The 13695-nt window shown below is 37.4% G+C and overlaps 2 protein-coding genes across 3 annotated transcripts; one reads left to right on the top strand and one right to left on the bottom strand.

Annotated features, from left to right (window-relative positions):
• Positions 1–1686: 1686 nt before the first annotated feature.
• tmem109 (transmembrane protein 109) lies at positions 1687–3814 on the top strand. Of its 2 annotated transcripts, XM_079461898.1 has the most exons (4): positions 1915–2411; positions 3013–3115; positions 3234–3379; positions 3489–3814. In XM_079461898.1, exons 1-4 carry the CDS (start codon positions 2214–2216, stop codon positions 3492–3494), a joined length of 453 nt encoding a protein of 150 aa, XP_079318024.1. In that variant the 5' UTR covers positions 1915–2213; the 3' UTR covers positions 3495–3814. The 2 variants fall into 2 exon arrangements, with proteins under 2 accessions (XP_079318023.1, XP_079318024.1); XM_079461897.1 differs by having other exon boundaries at positions 1687–2411; positions 3234–3814.
• Positions 3815–4134: 320 nt separating this feature from the next.
• On the bottom strand, positions 4135–10751 carry LOC306898116 (uncharacterized protein). The gene is made up of 9 exons (XM_079463370.1): positions 10626–10751; positions 9225–9267; positions 8681–8932; positions 8224–8502; positions 7886–8073; positions 7540–7626; positions 5125–5217; positions 4848–4925; positions 4135–4671 (listed from the first exon to the last, which is right to left on the bottom strand). The coding sequence occupies exons 2-8, from the start codon at positions 9265–9267 to the stop codon at positions 4884–4886; spliced, it is 984 nt and encodes a 327-aa protein (XP_079319496.1). The 5' UTR covers positions 10626–10751; the 3' UTR covers positions 4135–4671; positions 4848–4883.
• Between the last annotated feature and the right edge of the window lie 2944 nt (positions 10752–13695).

The raw sequence follows: 13695 nt of genomic DNA, 5'->3' as shown, positions 1-13695 counted from the left end.
TTATTTATTTAGATCAGATGGTTCCATGGGGGCCCCACAGATTTTGTGACATTAATGAAATATAGACATTTATTGTATTTATTTTAGTTCCCAAATATTCAAAAAGAAAACTCTACATAACATCAAGCACGTCCTTCATAAGAATCATATGTAGTTTATTTGTGTGATGGTTTGCTGGAAAATGTTGCAACATTTAGTAACTTCGTGCTTTTCGTTAGGTGTGTCACTAGATGGCAGTGTAATAAATGAGTTTCTAATGAGTTTCTCCAAGTAGGGCTCCCTGCACAGTGGAGGAATATGAGGCGCGGAAGTTGACAAAAGTAAAGCGCATACCGAGAAACGGAGCCAACGTGCGCGCTATGGAGTGAATGTGCGCGAGAGGGAGCCAACGTGCGCAAGAGGGAGCGAATGTGAGCGAGACGGAGATATTATTAAATATCAATAAAATATGGTGGAGAGTTCCTTCCTCAAGTGGAGGAGTTTAAGTATCTCGGGGTCTTGTTCACGAGTGAGGGGAGGAGGGAACGGGAGATTGACAGACGGATCGGTGCAGCTTCTGCAGTAATGCGGTCGATGTACCGGTCCGTCGTGGTGAAGAAAGAGCTGAGCCGCAAGGCGAAGCTCTCAATTTACCGGTCAATCTACGTTCCTACTCTCACCTATGGTCATGAGCTCTGGGTCATGACCGAAAGGACAAGATCCCGGATACAGGCGGCTGAAATGAGCTTCCTCCGCAGGGTGGCTGGGCGATCCCTTAGAGATAGGGTGAGAAGCTCGGTCACCCGCGAGGAGCTCGGAGTAGAGCCGCTGCTCCTCCACATCGAGAGGGGTCAGCTGAGGTGGCTTGGGCATCTGTTACGGATGCCTACTGGACGCCTTCCTCGGAAGGTGTTCCGGGCCCGTCCGACCGGGAGGAGACCCCGGGGAAGACCTAGGACACGCTGGTGGGACTATGTCTCCCGGCTGGCCTGGGAACGCCTCGGTGTCCCCCCGGAAGAGCTGGAGGAAGTGTCTAGGGTGAGGGATGTCTGGGCATCTCTGCTTAGACTGCTGCCCCCGCGACCCGGTCCCGGATAAGCGGAAGAAAATGGATGGATGGATCAATAAAATATATTAGTATCATTTTAACTAATTGTTTTTCATAGGAGATCAAGTAGCGTCCATGTTATCAGAGTTACACGATATTTCTCAGAAATGTTAATGCAACTGGAACTTATCCTTCCACACACCAACAATTTGAATATCTGTCTCCAGGACTGGTGGGCGACCAAGGTGCCTCTTAAAAAAACAAAAAAACACGTATGATGACAGGCTACCTAAAAACACATAAAACATATTATACAGATTTTTCAGTCTTCTTCGTTTGCATCACAGAATACGAATGTGGACAAAACCAATATTTGGAAACATTCATATTACACTTGACGGGCTGTTCTGCCTGAAGTGACATTTCGTAAAGTTACCGTAGTTATTTAATAAATGTGCTGTGCTTTTAGAGTACAAGTAGGCTACCTTGGGACTTGAAAGAATAGTATTTAAGTCTTCTGTCTGCTTCAGACATCACGTCACAAGTACAAAATTAGCAAAAACTAGACTTATCTCGCCAATAATTATACTATTTTCCTGTAATTCGTTCCTTTGCGCGCGCACACACTCACTCACTCACTCATTTTGACCCTCCCTCTCACGCGCATTTGTTCCTCGTGCACACTCGTTATTTCTCGGGCACTTCTGCTCCCTCTCTCGGTATTCGCTTTACTTTTGTCAACTTCCGCGCCTCATAGAGTAGCCAAGGAGATGTTGCCTAAACAGTTATCTTCGGGTTGAACTAACACAAGTGACTCTTTTTTATGAAAGCAATAACAAGCAAACATAAATAAAACACTCAAAGTTTGTACCTAATTGTCATCGGTAGGAGGCGGGATTGTTCCTTGCCCGTTAACAGGAAGTAGGCATTTCTCAGTGAAAAGATTCAACCGTTTATGTTAAAGATTAGTAAAACGACTAAGAAATTATACATCGATCCTTCAAAACAACTTATTCTGGGAAAGATGTAAAACTCTACAGATAGGTTCTTAAACCAAGACTTATTTTAGCGTTATACTTTTCATGGAGCTTTGCATGAAAACGTGGCTTCGTGAGTAAGGAACTATTCGCGCACGGATTTAACTCTTGGTGAAGTCGGAGGGAGGGTCCTTAGATTTCTTTCAAGCATGGGGCAGTTGTTGCATTTTACCACATTTATTCTTTCAGTTTCATGTCAGTTTTTACAGCCGTGTCACTCATTGGAATGGGATAGTCAGTCTAGTCCTCTTCGCAATGCTCGCTCCATTGTCACAAGTTTTTCCGAGGAAGCCCACAGCTACCTGGTCTATATGGTGGATGAAAAAGTAGTGGATTCGTGCCTTAAGGTGAGCTCATTTTGCCAAGCGTGCAACTATCGCTGAATTTTCAATATAACTACAGAAAGTTATTAAAAAGAGCACAAACATTTTTTTATATAGTAATTGGTGATGGAATATTTGTTTGCAGATTCCAAATGTGTTATTTTCATTTGATCAATTTAACAAAATAAACGTATTACTATTTGAAATAGCATAGTTTTACTACACATGTTATTGGTAAACTGGTTCCTTTATGGCAACAACGGCTAATTTGGTTGCATTGGCTATAGACGATTTCATTGGATCGACGCATACGCTGGCCCAAGTTAGCTTCCGGTTATTTGTTTTTTATAAATATTGGATAAAGATAATATTTTCTTGTATAATTGTATTAAATTATTGTAAAATTACCCAACAGTTTTGCATTCTTTGCGGAGGTCCAACAGAAATTAAGTTTGTGCCACATTAACAATTGCCGATTAAACGGTCTACAAAACAATTCATTTTTGTAAGGGCCATATACTTTATTGGCCCATATTTGACCTTTTGTGTAATTTGTATGATGATGCTATTAATTATTACAATCATCATTTTAATTATTGTATATTTGCTTACTCGTTTGCATCAGTCTGCACGCAATGGTGTGATGTTTCTGTCAGAATCGGCGGCGGCGGGGCTTAACGTGCTCATTCTATACCTTACAGAAATTTTGGATGCAGCAGGAATTGACGGTAATTTTACACAAATCTACTTGTTTATTTGCTTACTAGCTTCTTTTATTTATGTTTGATAGTTTAAACTGATTTAGTCAAAGGCACACCCTCACTGCATTTCTCCATGTGTCTGTAGTCAAACTTCCCTTCCGACAAGTTACTCCAGAGGGAGTGATGTTTGTCAGTCAGTGGGCCCTGCTTGCTCTGACTGCCTACTGGATAATGTCCCTCATCCTGCGGTTGGTGGTGGGAGCTGTAAGGCAGGCGCTGTGGCTCCTTAAGGTCATCTTCACTATTGCTATGTTTGGGTTGATTCTCAGCGACGCCGGTGCTTCTGCAGAAACCACAGCACTGAGAGTAGCAGGACTGGTGTGTGTTTGTGTCCTGTTAGGCGTAGGAGGAACATCTGGAAAGCGAGATACACATCTAGAGGATAAAGTCAAGATGTTGGAGAAACGGCTGAGAGATATGGAAAGAAGCAGAGAGGAATAGGAAACCTTCACGAAGTTCCCCTTCTTTTTTCCAGCAGCTTTTCGGTATTTATAAGAATGTTATGGTTAAGATTTTCATTCAGCAATGAGACAGGCATTTCATTTAAACCTTGTTTTTTGTTCCCTTTTACCTTATACAAAGAAAAGCAATATTGCAAAATGTTTTTGAACAATGTTTTACAATCTCAAAATATGACACAAAATAAAACGTTTCAGTTAAAATGGCAACTGTCTTCTAACATCATTGGGATCCATCTTATCCACTATGCCAAAACATTTCAAACTATCCAAAGTTTAGATCCAGTTCAGTCTCATATAATTTCAAAGTAGATCTTTGACTTTTGTCTTGAGGGTGATCTGGATGTGTTAAAGTCTGTTTATCTCTGAACCTAAATCTATCACATAATCTATCATTTACAAAGTGCTCAAATATAATTTTTAACCCTGAAATTGATGATTTTTGACACCCCATAGTGAAAGCTTGAGCCGTCCTTAGTCAAAATCAAGATATCAGGGTTATATTTTCATAGAATGTTCTTTATGTTACGTCGAAATATTTTATTTAGGGAAAATACATGTGAATGTACACTGTGCTAATACAAGTGTCAAAGTACCTTTAACAGTAAATTGTGTATAAAATCAAGCACATTTTCACTGCAGTTCAACAGAAAGAAAGACGCAAACACAATGTTTGAAGTTTATGCACCTTTTTGTTTTCAGTTTACAAACTTAATTACCATACTGTATGTGCATTCTCAGAATTCTTATCAAATTATTAATATTATTATATAAAAATAAGATATTTTTAAGTATTTCGAAAAGCTACCATTGACTATCATTGTTATTTTTCATATTATGGTTGTCAATCAATGATGTTCCAGCACTCAGTTGCTAGCCTCATGACTTTATACATTATTTATAAAGAATATCAAAACAGCATACAGAAGCTGGCCACATAGCAGACAATAACAGCATTTTAACGTTTTTAATAAATCATTAGACTACTTATTTGAAGTTCTGGATTTTGCATACATAGTAGAAGACTGTCCATCTGAAGAGTCTGGAGAATCTGTGTCCATCAGACTATTCATAATAGAAAAAGACATATATTAGTCTTAAAGTAACATAAGCAAAAAAGCATTTTAATTTTAAGGATCACAACGCAGGTGAGAAATATCATGATTATATGGTTGCAGGAAACTAAAAATAATTAAATATGACACTTAGGGATTTTTGGGCTGTAAGAAAGAAAATCTTACCTCAGTCTGAGAATTTTACAGTTATGCAGTTGCGGGTTAAAGCCCAGGTGAAGCGCTGTTTATCAGTGGATTGAAATTCTGCACAAACACAACATTATACAGTACACATGAAAGGGTGTCACTTGTGGGCATGTTTCAATACAAGCAACTTTAATACTGTATAAAGTATGGAGAAGAAGCTCCTGCAGAGTTATGATTCTGTGTTCATTAGGCAACTTCCAACTTTCTGTTACGTTTTATTGTTAGTAACAAGTAATCAGAAAGGTATAAGACGTACCACAGGTGCAGGTGGGTAGCACTGGTTTGGAGGAACATTCAGCTGTGGGGGCTGGGCTGGGAGTCCTGCAGGTCCAGGAGGATAAACAGGGTTCTGTGGAGCATACTCCGTATTAAAGCCCGTGAAATAATATATTGTAATTTTTTGTTTTAAAATTAGTTTTGGGTGTAGTTATGTATAGTATTAGATTTCTTTTTAAGTTTTGATTGATTTCAGTCACAAAATAATTCAAATTAAAATTGTGTGTTTGTGCAACACTGGTCCAGAAGACCTCCCTGTTTCACTTTTTTCCAACCCGTTCTCCCTACCCACTTGTCACATTTTGATGCTCGGTCAGCGCCCCCTCAGCGTCACCTTTTTTGGTAATTATATATATATTTTTTTTGTTGCTAAGAGCCGACAGTGGTTATTGATTTCTGTCCTGTGATAACATTAACGACTGAATAAACTAACCAGTTAACTTTTTAACGTTTCTCTGCATCTTTCAATTAAAATCGCAAGGCAGAAGTCAAGTTGATATTTTGATTCAACAGAAGTTTTCTACAATATTTTGAAGTGCATCTTTTGTTTATATTTCAAGCTCGTGTTCTGGATTTATTCTTGTTTGGAACGACGTCGAGTTGTGTTTTGGAGAATTTCTCTGGCAGTTACCTCGAGGAGGGCAAACCAAGGTAACATCAACAGAAATAGTCAAAAACTTGGAATGAAAACAACGGTATATGATGCCAATACGGAAACGTTAATCGCCAACCTCTCATGTCTATCGCATATTGTAGATTCGTGTCAACAATGCAAGTTATCTCTGCGAACTCTTTGACGTTTATAAAACCAATTGAAAATATAGGAACTTGGCTAATTTCAAGTTCGGCTGTGGTAGGCCAATTTGCTCATGTAGTTTTAACACGCTGTCTGCACTAAAGTCACGGGACGCAAGCACTCATTGCCAAAAAAACTGAAGACATGGTCAAATGGTGTAAGCTATTGAAGAGATAAGCAGTATTGAGTCTTTCTTTTGGCTGATGTAAGTAGTAATGGTATTTGAACAGCGGGTTTTAGAGAATAATAGCTTGTTTTCATGTCATACATTTTGAGGTTCAATTGAACTTTCATTATCATTTAAATAACAAAATGTATCAGGTAATAAGCCTGTCTTAAAATTGAATTGTGATTTTCATGATAGACATATTTTAGCTGCCTACCACTTGGCAAGGCAAACTGCTTTTATGATTTCACACTATGACTTCTTATCAGTGGGTGGGTCTGCTTTAATGTCATATAGCTTTTAGGGTCTCCTTATTCTAATTAAGTTTTTAAAAGGTGTTTTCTGTCAAATAAAGTCTCTCTCTTTGGACAGAACTTTGAGCTTTGTAGCTATGCCAATTATATATGCAACTTTTTATTATAGCACATATATGTGAGACACTGCAGATGAAGTGTATGCAGCCACCAAAATATCTTAGTGCATGTTTTCTCACAAAAACAATAACAATGAAATATTGTTTTGTACATAATATTGTTCTTAAGTCTGAAGGAAATAAGGACAATCACTTCTAATTGGAACACAGTACACAAACCGGTATTTTGTTTTATTTATTTTACCGATCTTTTATATTTTTACCTTCCATGACTTTCATTAAGTTAAAGCTCTTTCTCTTGGAGTAGGTTACTTTTTGTGATAGGTGTCAAGCTACAAAAAGGATGACATATACTAAATGAAGTCGATTACTGATTTGAGTGTTTGGGTTCACAACGCTAAGATACTGTGCCAAATGAAACCAAAATTTTTCCTGACATCCACACTAATACAAACAATGACAATCATCAAACTAATTCAGATAAACAGATGGACGCTGGGGGTCCTGAATGAGTTTTGTACTATGATTTTTCCAGTATGCCTTGCAGCTTGAGGCTTCCTTTTGTTGATTGTCTCTATTGTTGAGTTTCATACACTGATTCTTGATGTCTGATTGATTCACCAATTTAAAGTTTTTTGTGTGTGTGTGTATTTCCTGTCAATTCAAAGAAGTATGTTCCTCGAACAAATCAATCGTTTCGTGTTGGTACAGTCGGAAATTTGTATTTTTGAATGACATTGTGACTGCTTGTATTCTGTGTTTTATATTACAGGCTCAGACTGCCTGAACAGCATCATGTAAATGCAATTATCCTGGCCAAACACATCATCATTGCAAATTATATCTAATATAACGTTTCATAATGACGGTAAAATTCACGTAAAAAAAGCAGACGCCAAAGGGGTACCCTGCACGTAAACATGTTTGTTTAACATAAAAATGTTGAGGTCAAAAACTGAAACAGTTAATGCTTCTGTGTTGTTTATATCTTCCAAAATGGTTTATATTAAACTAATTTATTGAAATGAATGGATGTAAATGTGTTTGTATTTGAACTCACAGGGTAAGGAGAAACAGCAGGTTGTCCGTTCCATTGTGGTGAAGGATGATATTGAATCTGGCCTTGGACTGGAAGAGTTGGATAAATCTAAAACAAGAAGACCAAACATAAAAATAAAATAAGAAGTGACTGATGTTTATGACTGATGTGTAGAGTACAAATGTAAAGCTACAAATATTGTCTTTATTGATTTTGTGTCTGAAAAATCTAATTTATTTATTAACAAAAATCTATTTACTTCAAGCTCTTTTGGAGAGACTGAAGCTAAAGACACTATGATCTGCTGCTGTGTGAATTTTGTGATTTGTGTTACGCTTATTGATCTACATGATTCAGACGATCTTACCTGTGAGGGATCAATCGGACACATTGGTGTAGTCTCAGGCTGGGAATTAAGGGTTTTGGTAGTTGCTGTGTTTGATTCATCATCCTTACAACAGAATTTACACATGCAGTAACAGCAGATAATGACCGGAATCACGAGAAGAACCAGAGCTATAAGAGCCTTCTTATTCCAGGTAGGACTTTGACGTTCTTTATTAAAAATGCGAGGACACAGACAAGAGCAGAGAAGAAAATATGTTAAAAAAGGTATACACCACAAATCTCTAAAACGAATCCAAAAAAATTTATCATTTAACTCGTGTTATCTTCACTGCATTTTGGATTGAATGGGATTCTTACCAACTAATGTGAATGTAGTTTTTGACACGGTTCGTTGTTTAGAATCTTTGAGTATGTATTCGCCCAAATCTGACACATTGACATTACGCACATAGATGGTTTCACTGGTTACTGTAAGTCGGTTGATGTAGTATGGGTCTCTAGCCACTGGCTCTCCACTCTTCACCAGGGTGACACTTAAACCTTTGTCAAAGAGAAGTGTGGCATTCTCCCGTTTAACTCCCTCCAGAGGTATGTTGAGAGTTTCACCTGGGACAAGTTTCATGTCTTTTCGTCTCTCTTTAAGGGGGAGAATGACAATTTTTTTTAAAACAAGACAGCGTTGAAAAGATTAGCAACATTTTAATGTCAAAAGATTTAAATTCGTCTGTATGTCTGAAGGCCAACATATTTGAATGACAATAAAAGCTGACTTGATATGAAGGTTGTGTAGGAGGAAAAGGATTCAATCACTTACCCTTGACAGTCACCTTGTAGCTGGAGATTAATCTATTCCCTGCATTTAACAGATTGTATGTTCCCTCATGATTAAACGTAGCATGCGAAGAAACTTTCTTTTGTTTCTGGCCCTTGGGGACTTTACCCTCCCAAATTATTCTTGCCCTCCCATTAGTAGAAATGAACTGCAATTTTTCCGTCCTTTCGGGAACCTCCAGAGCCAGTTCATCCCCATGACGTAACACCTTCTCAGTTGTGTGGACTGCAGAGACTGAGAAAAAATGTTTATGCATTTACTGACAATGGTAAACTTATACATTACATAATTTTTCATTAAATGCCTGGCCTAGGCTACACTATACTATGTGAATGTGTATTGTTTTAGATGCTGGGAACATCATAAACTGCAAAGACAACAAATAGAGGTTTTTGTTTTGTTTTATATTTCACATGATTCTACATGTCTCGCAGTGGTAAAAAATTGACAGCTATACTTTACCTTAAGTCTATTCATCTGAATGTTCTAAGATTTTTAGTGTGTGAAAATGTGTGCAACTACTTACCTGCACAACCAGCAGCTGCTAGAATGATCAAAATTTTCAGCATCTAATTGAGAAATGATAGAGTAATATACATATATTAGAGATTATGTACACAAGTATTGTGTGGGGGGGGTTAGAACATATTTCACGGGTGTTTTTTGTAAATAAGATGAGCTACACGATATGGAAAAAAAGTCAGTGCTTCCCACAATATAGCTTTGCTGTGTAGCCAGTGGAAACTATTGCCCACTAACACTTGACTTTACCATAATATTTGGATATATTGAATTTGATATTAAAATCTATATCTAGAATTCAACCCTCATATCTTTTTATTGTACAAAGCTGGTACTGTATAACCTTTCTTGTTTTAGAGTAGAGTCTTATCTTGTACTCCACTTACTACAGCGATTATACAAACTCTGCCTGCAGCTTTTTAATTTAACAGCTGTTTTCAAACAAAACATTTTTGTTTTGTTCACATCTATACAGTGGGGCAAAAAACTATTTAGTTAGACACCAATTGTGCAAGACCTCCCACTTAAAAGGATTTTCATCATAGGTACACTTCAACTATGAGAGACAGAATGAAAAAAATCCAGAAAATCACATTGTCTGATTTTTAAAGAATTTATTTGCAAATGATGTTTTTTAAGGAGACAGCCTATTTATTAAGATATTCCAATAAATACATTGAAAGTTCTTCAGGGAGGGTACACCACGTGAACTGTTGTTTAAAATAAGGGTAAAACTATGATGTTTTTATTACGGCATTCATTATCTACATATTATTTAAACAGCTAAGTTTACGAAAACAGCTGTTCATTTCCCTCCAGAACTGGCACTTTAAAGGATCTGCCCTTATAAGTGCGTGGAGCACATGCTTCACCCGAAGATGCGATAATAGCCGTATCTATGATAAAAGCGATCAGATTCTTGCACAGAGCAATCGATTCGCTTTATAAGACGCCAGTTTAACGTCAACGGGCAATGATTACATTTGTGCTGCAAGTATTTGCATGTTTGACTTTTATTAGTTCAACAATCTTCATAAATGTTCTTGAAAAAAAAACAATGCCACCCACAACTTGGAAGTAGGCTGGGGGTGAGTAACTTAACAGCATTCTAATTGTGGGATAAACTAATGAATTAAGGAATATAAAAAAAACAATAAACCACAATATCCCTTTTAATTAAACATATTAAAAAGGAACAAATGCTGGAAGCAATATTTGTGTGCATGCATATATGATTTAAGTAACAGGAACAAAAAAACATATAAAAGGAACACACTGCAATTGTGCAAATTACACAACAAAAGAGATTGTGATATGGTAAAAACTGGAACTCGTCTTCAAAACTTGAGAGCCCTGCTAACGTAAGCATTATAACAACAAAAACTAATACAGTTCAAGTACTCACAATTTCGTCAACGTGATGAATTTTCCGCTATAAAACTGACGATTAAAGTCTCTATACAAATTGTGTAGTTGCTGGATTGGTGTGTCTTCAAATGGTTCCGGTCGGGATATGGTCGAATTGCACAGAGACAAACTACAATTTCCATTCCATTTATGTACTCTTTAGTCACGCCCAGTGAAAGCGTTTTTCACTGGAAAACCATCATTTACACACTTTCGGGTTGTTTCAAACCTGTATATATTTATTTGTTCTGCTAAACACAAAACCGATTGATATTCGAACTATATGAAACATCAGAAGACCACACAGGGAGAATTCCCGTAGCAGTTTTGAACAAGATCAATTTACTTATGAACACTGAGTAATATTATAATATTTAAGTTATCAAAAGGTTATTTATTGTATTTTAATAAGAAACTAATTATTTTCTGCTAACAACCCCAGTTTAAAAATGATTTATTATAGATCTGATTGCTTAAACATTCAATCTTTTTACTAATCAACAATAATACAGTTGTGTCATACCATATTGTTTGTGATGCCAACAATATAATTATAGTCAAGAATAATACAAATAATGATGATAAGAACATGAGAAATTTACTTTACTTTACTCTCACATCATCTTTAGAACACAGGCACACATGTGCACAAATATTTAAATAAGCTTAGGTAACGAAAATCATCAAACCTGTTTATTGGAAGCCCCGCCTCTTCTGTGGAAGCTGAGGAGCGGTTCGCCACAAAGAGTTCATTACTGCATTTCCTGTGACAGTTTCCTTTAAAAAAAAAGAGATCAGCTTTCCTGGCGGTCATTGTTACGGAGACATCTATTTCTCAGGCAAACATTTGGAACACAGAGTGCTTAACTTGTGCATAATTTAACAATCATGCTGGGTGTCAATATCACGACGATTCAGTGTGATATTTTATTATAGATTTTCTTGCTTTCAAAGAGATGGCATGAAGCGAACACATCTCTCACCAAAAGACATGGTGGAAATGATGTGTATATCAAACAAACATAGACCACTTTTCATTCATTACATTACATTCCAAATTAGTTGGAACCTCAATTTCACAGATTTAAGTCACCAAAAGCATATTTAAAAGACCTCAAACTAAACTGTTCATGCTTTAACAAGTTGTGACCAAAGACCAAAGGCTTTGTCATCGTTGCAAGTTTTCACATGTTAGCCAACACCAACGCTCAAACACTGGTATGTGAATAGACCGTTCTTCTTCATCAGCAGTATATAAAATTCCACAGAAATATTAACAAAAATACATGTATGTGTTTTGTGAACATTTATGGCTATAAAAGAATGGCTTTTCTGTGTTCTTATGTCTTATGTGATGGACCTGAGTTAATCTTGATCCAAATGAATACCGTTGTGTCATTCCATCTTGTTTGGGATGCCAACAATAGAATTAAAGTAAAGAATAATAAAATACGGAAATGATAAGAAATTTAATATGACAAAAATTTATGTCTGGACTCTCAAGTCAGAATTTCATCATCTTTGGAACACACACTTGAATTTCATCTTCTTTTCAACACACACACACTTTCACTCTTTTAAGACTTTTAAGACTCTTTAAAAAATAATTTGAACATACTTGACATTATGCACAGTGCAGGGGATCTGTGGTGTTGAAATATTAAAGAACATGCCCAAACTGAGGCACACAGTTCCTTGGAATACATGATGTAGCGTTAAGATATGTACGTACAGAAATGTCAAAAGTTGTTGAAAGAAACAAACCTGTTTATTACAAGCTTCAGCTCTTCTGTGGAAGCTAGTTGAAAAGTGGTTCCCAACAAAGAGTCGTTGCATTAATGTAACGTCACGTTTAATAGTTGAGGCATGTCGGTTGTGCTTTACATACATTTTCATACATACTGAGTCTGAGGCTTGTAAATTTTTGGTAAAACTACTTTGGATAAAAGCGTCTGCCAAATGAATAAATGTAAATGTACTGATCCTGTGGTGTTGTGCAACAACAATTCCTGTTAATCCTATAATTTTATATTATCATTTATTTAAAGTGAATAAATTGTAATGAAAAATAAATAAAATTAAATAGCTAAAGTAAATCGTAAGTGGAAGTGCATCTGTCAATTCACGAGTTCGCCCTCGCTAATAAACAGCTCCTTGTTGGGATAGATGGTAAAGCATGGGAATGAAGGTTATGCGTATTTGGCGTGTTGTGCAGGGAGTGGGCTCCGAGCCCGCCGGATCTATCCGAACCCGGAGCACTCTACCCTGCTCAGAGCAAGTGCTCCGGGCTCGGAACCGGCTCGAGCCCAGAACACACCCCCCCGGGGGTCCTGCGGGACTTTAGAAAAATGAGAGGAGCTGGGGTGGAGGAGGGATGCTTATCTGACAAGATGCAACAGGTAAGATTGTTTGTCTATTTATGATAGAGCTTGCAGGAGCTGATAGGGTAGATACGGTGATTGCTGATGGTGAACCAGCCTAGATCATTAAGTAGAGATTGCGTGCTCGGCTGATAGGTTATTGCTGATGGTGAACCAGCCTAGATAATTAAGTAGAGATAGCGTGCTCGGCTGATAGGTGATTACTGCTGATGGAACATCGGGCTGATTTATATGCTTAGGTTCCTCCCGAACTTTGTTAATAAAACATCATTTCATTGAATGTTAAAAAATATTATTAATCTTTATTTAGAAAAAAATACACATTGGTTGGTCTATTCATGAGCATACATCAGCAATTACACATGTTTAGGGGAATAGGGCATTATTAATATACCATGTAAGGTGGTATGTGCTAGAAATGGGTAAACCACTATCAGTGAGTCTGCCCGTGGGGTGGGGGCAGCGCCGCACCAGCCAGCGTCCCACATTGTCCCTCAGAAACATACCCCTTGTCGCCCCTTGGGCATATTATCAGGTGGTCACCTTAGTAACAAGCTATTTTGGGGAAACCTAGGGCATGGGTGTTGCGTGTGCAAAGTTTGCAATTGTCCCGTTAAATTAAGAGAAGAATAATAACCATCAATTATAACATTATACTCCTTCTCAAATGGGAAAGTGCCAAGGTGG

The sequence above is a fragment of the Barbatula barbatula genome (assembly GCF_947034865.1).
Source record: "Barbatula barbatula genome assembly, chromosome: 8".
NCBI classification, from domain to species: Eukaryota; Metazoa; Chordata; class Actinopteri; order Cypriniformes; family Nemacheilidae; genus Barbatula; species Barbatula barbatula.
The sequence above is the reverse complement of the archived record's forward strand: the minus strand, read 5'-3'. Positions and strand labels throughout refer to the sequence as shown.

What these genes read in the sequence shown, in the direction of transcription:
- tmem109 (XM_079461897.1), top strand. Translation starts at nt 2,214, where the DNA reads ATGGGGCAGTTGTTGCATTTTACCACATTTATTCTTTCAGTTTCATGT. An exon ending in TAGTGGATTCGTGCCTTAAG is followed by an intron (nt 2,412 to 3,012) that starts GTGAGCTCATTT and finishes CGTTTGCATCAG; the next exon opens with TCTGCACGCAATGGTGTGAT. An exon ending in GGATGCAGCAGGAATTGACG is followed by an intron (nt 3,116 to 3,233) that starts GTAATTTTACAC and finishes ATGTGTCTGTAG; the next exon opens with TCAAACTTCCCTTCCGACAA.
- LOC306898116 (XM_079463370.1), bottom strand. Translation starts at nt 9,267, where the DNA reads ATGCTGAAAATTTTGATCATTCTAGCAGCTGCTGGTTGTGCAG. An exon ending in AGCAGCTGCTGGTTGTGCAG is followed by an intron (nt 8,933 to 9,224) that starts GTAAGTAGTTGC and finishes ATTTTTTCTCAG; the next exon opens with TCTCTGCAGTCCACACAACT. An exon ending in AACTACATTCACATTAGTTG is followed by an intron (nt 8,074 to 8,223) that starts GTAAGAATCCCA and finishes TTTTTAATAAAG; the next exon opens with AACGTCAAAGTCCTACCTGG.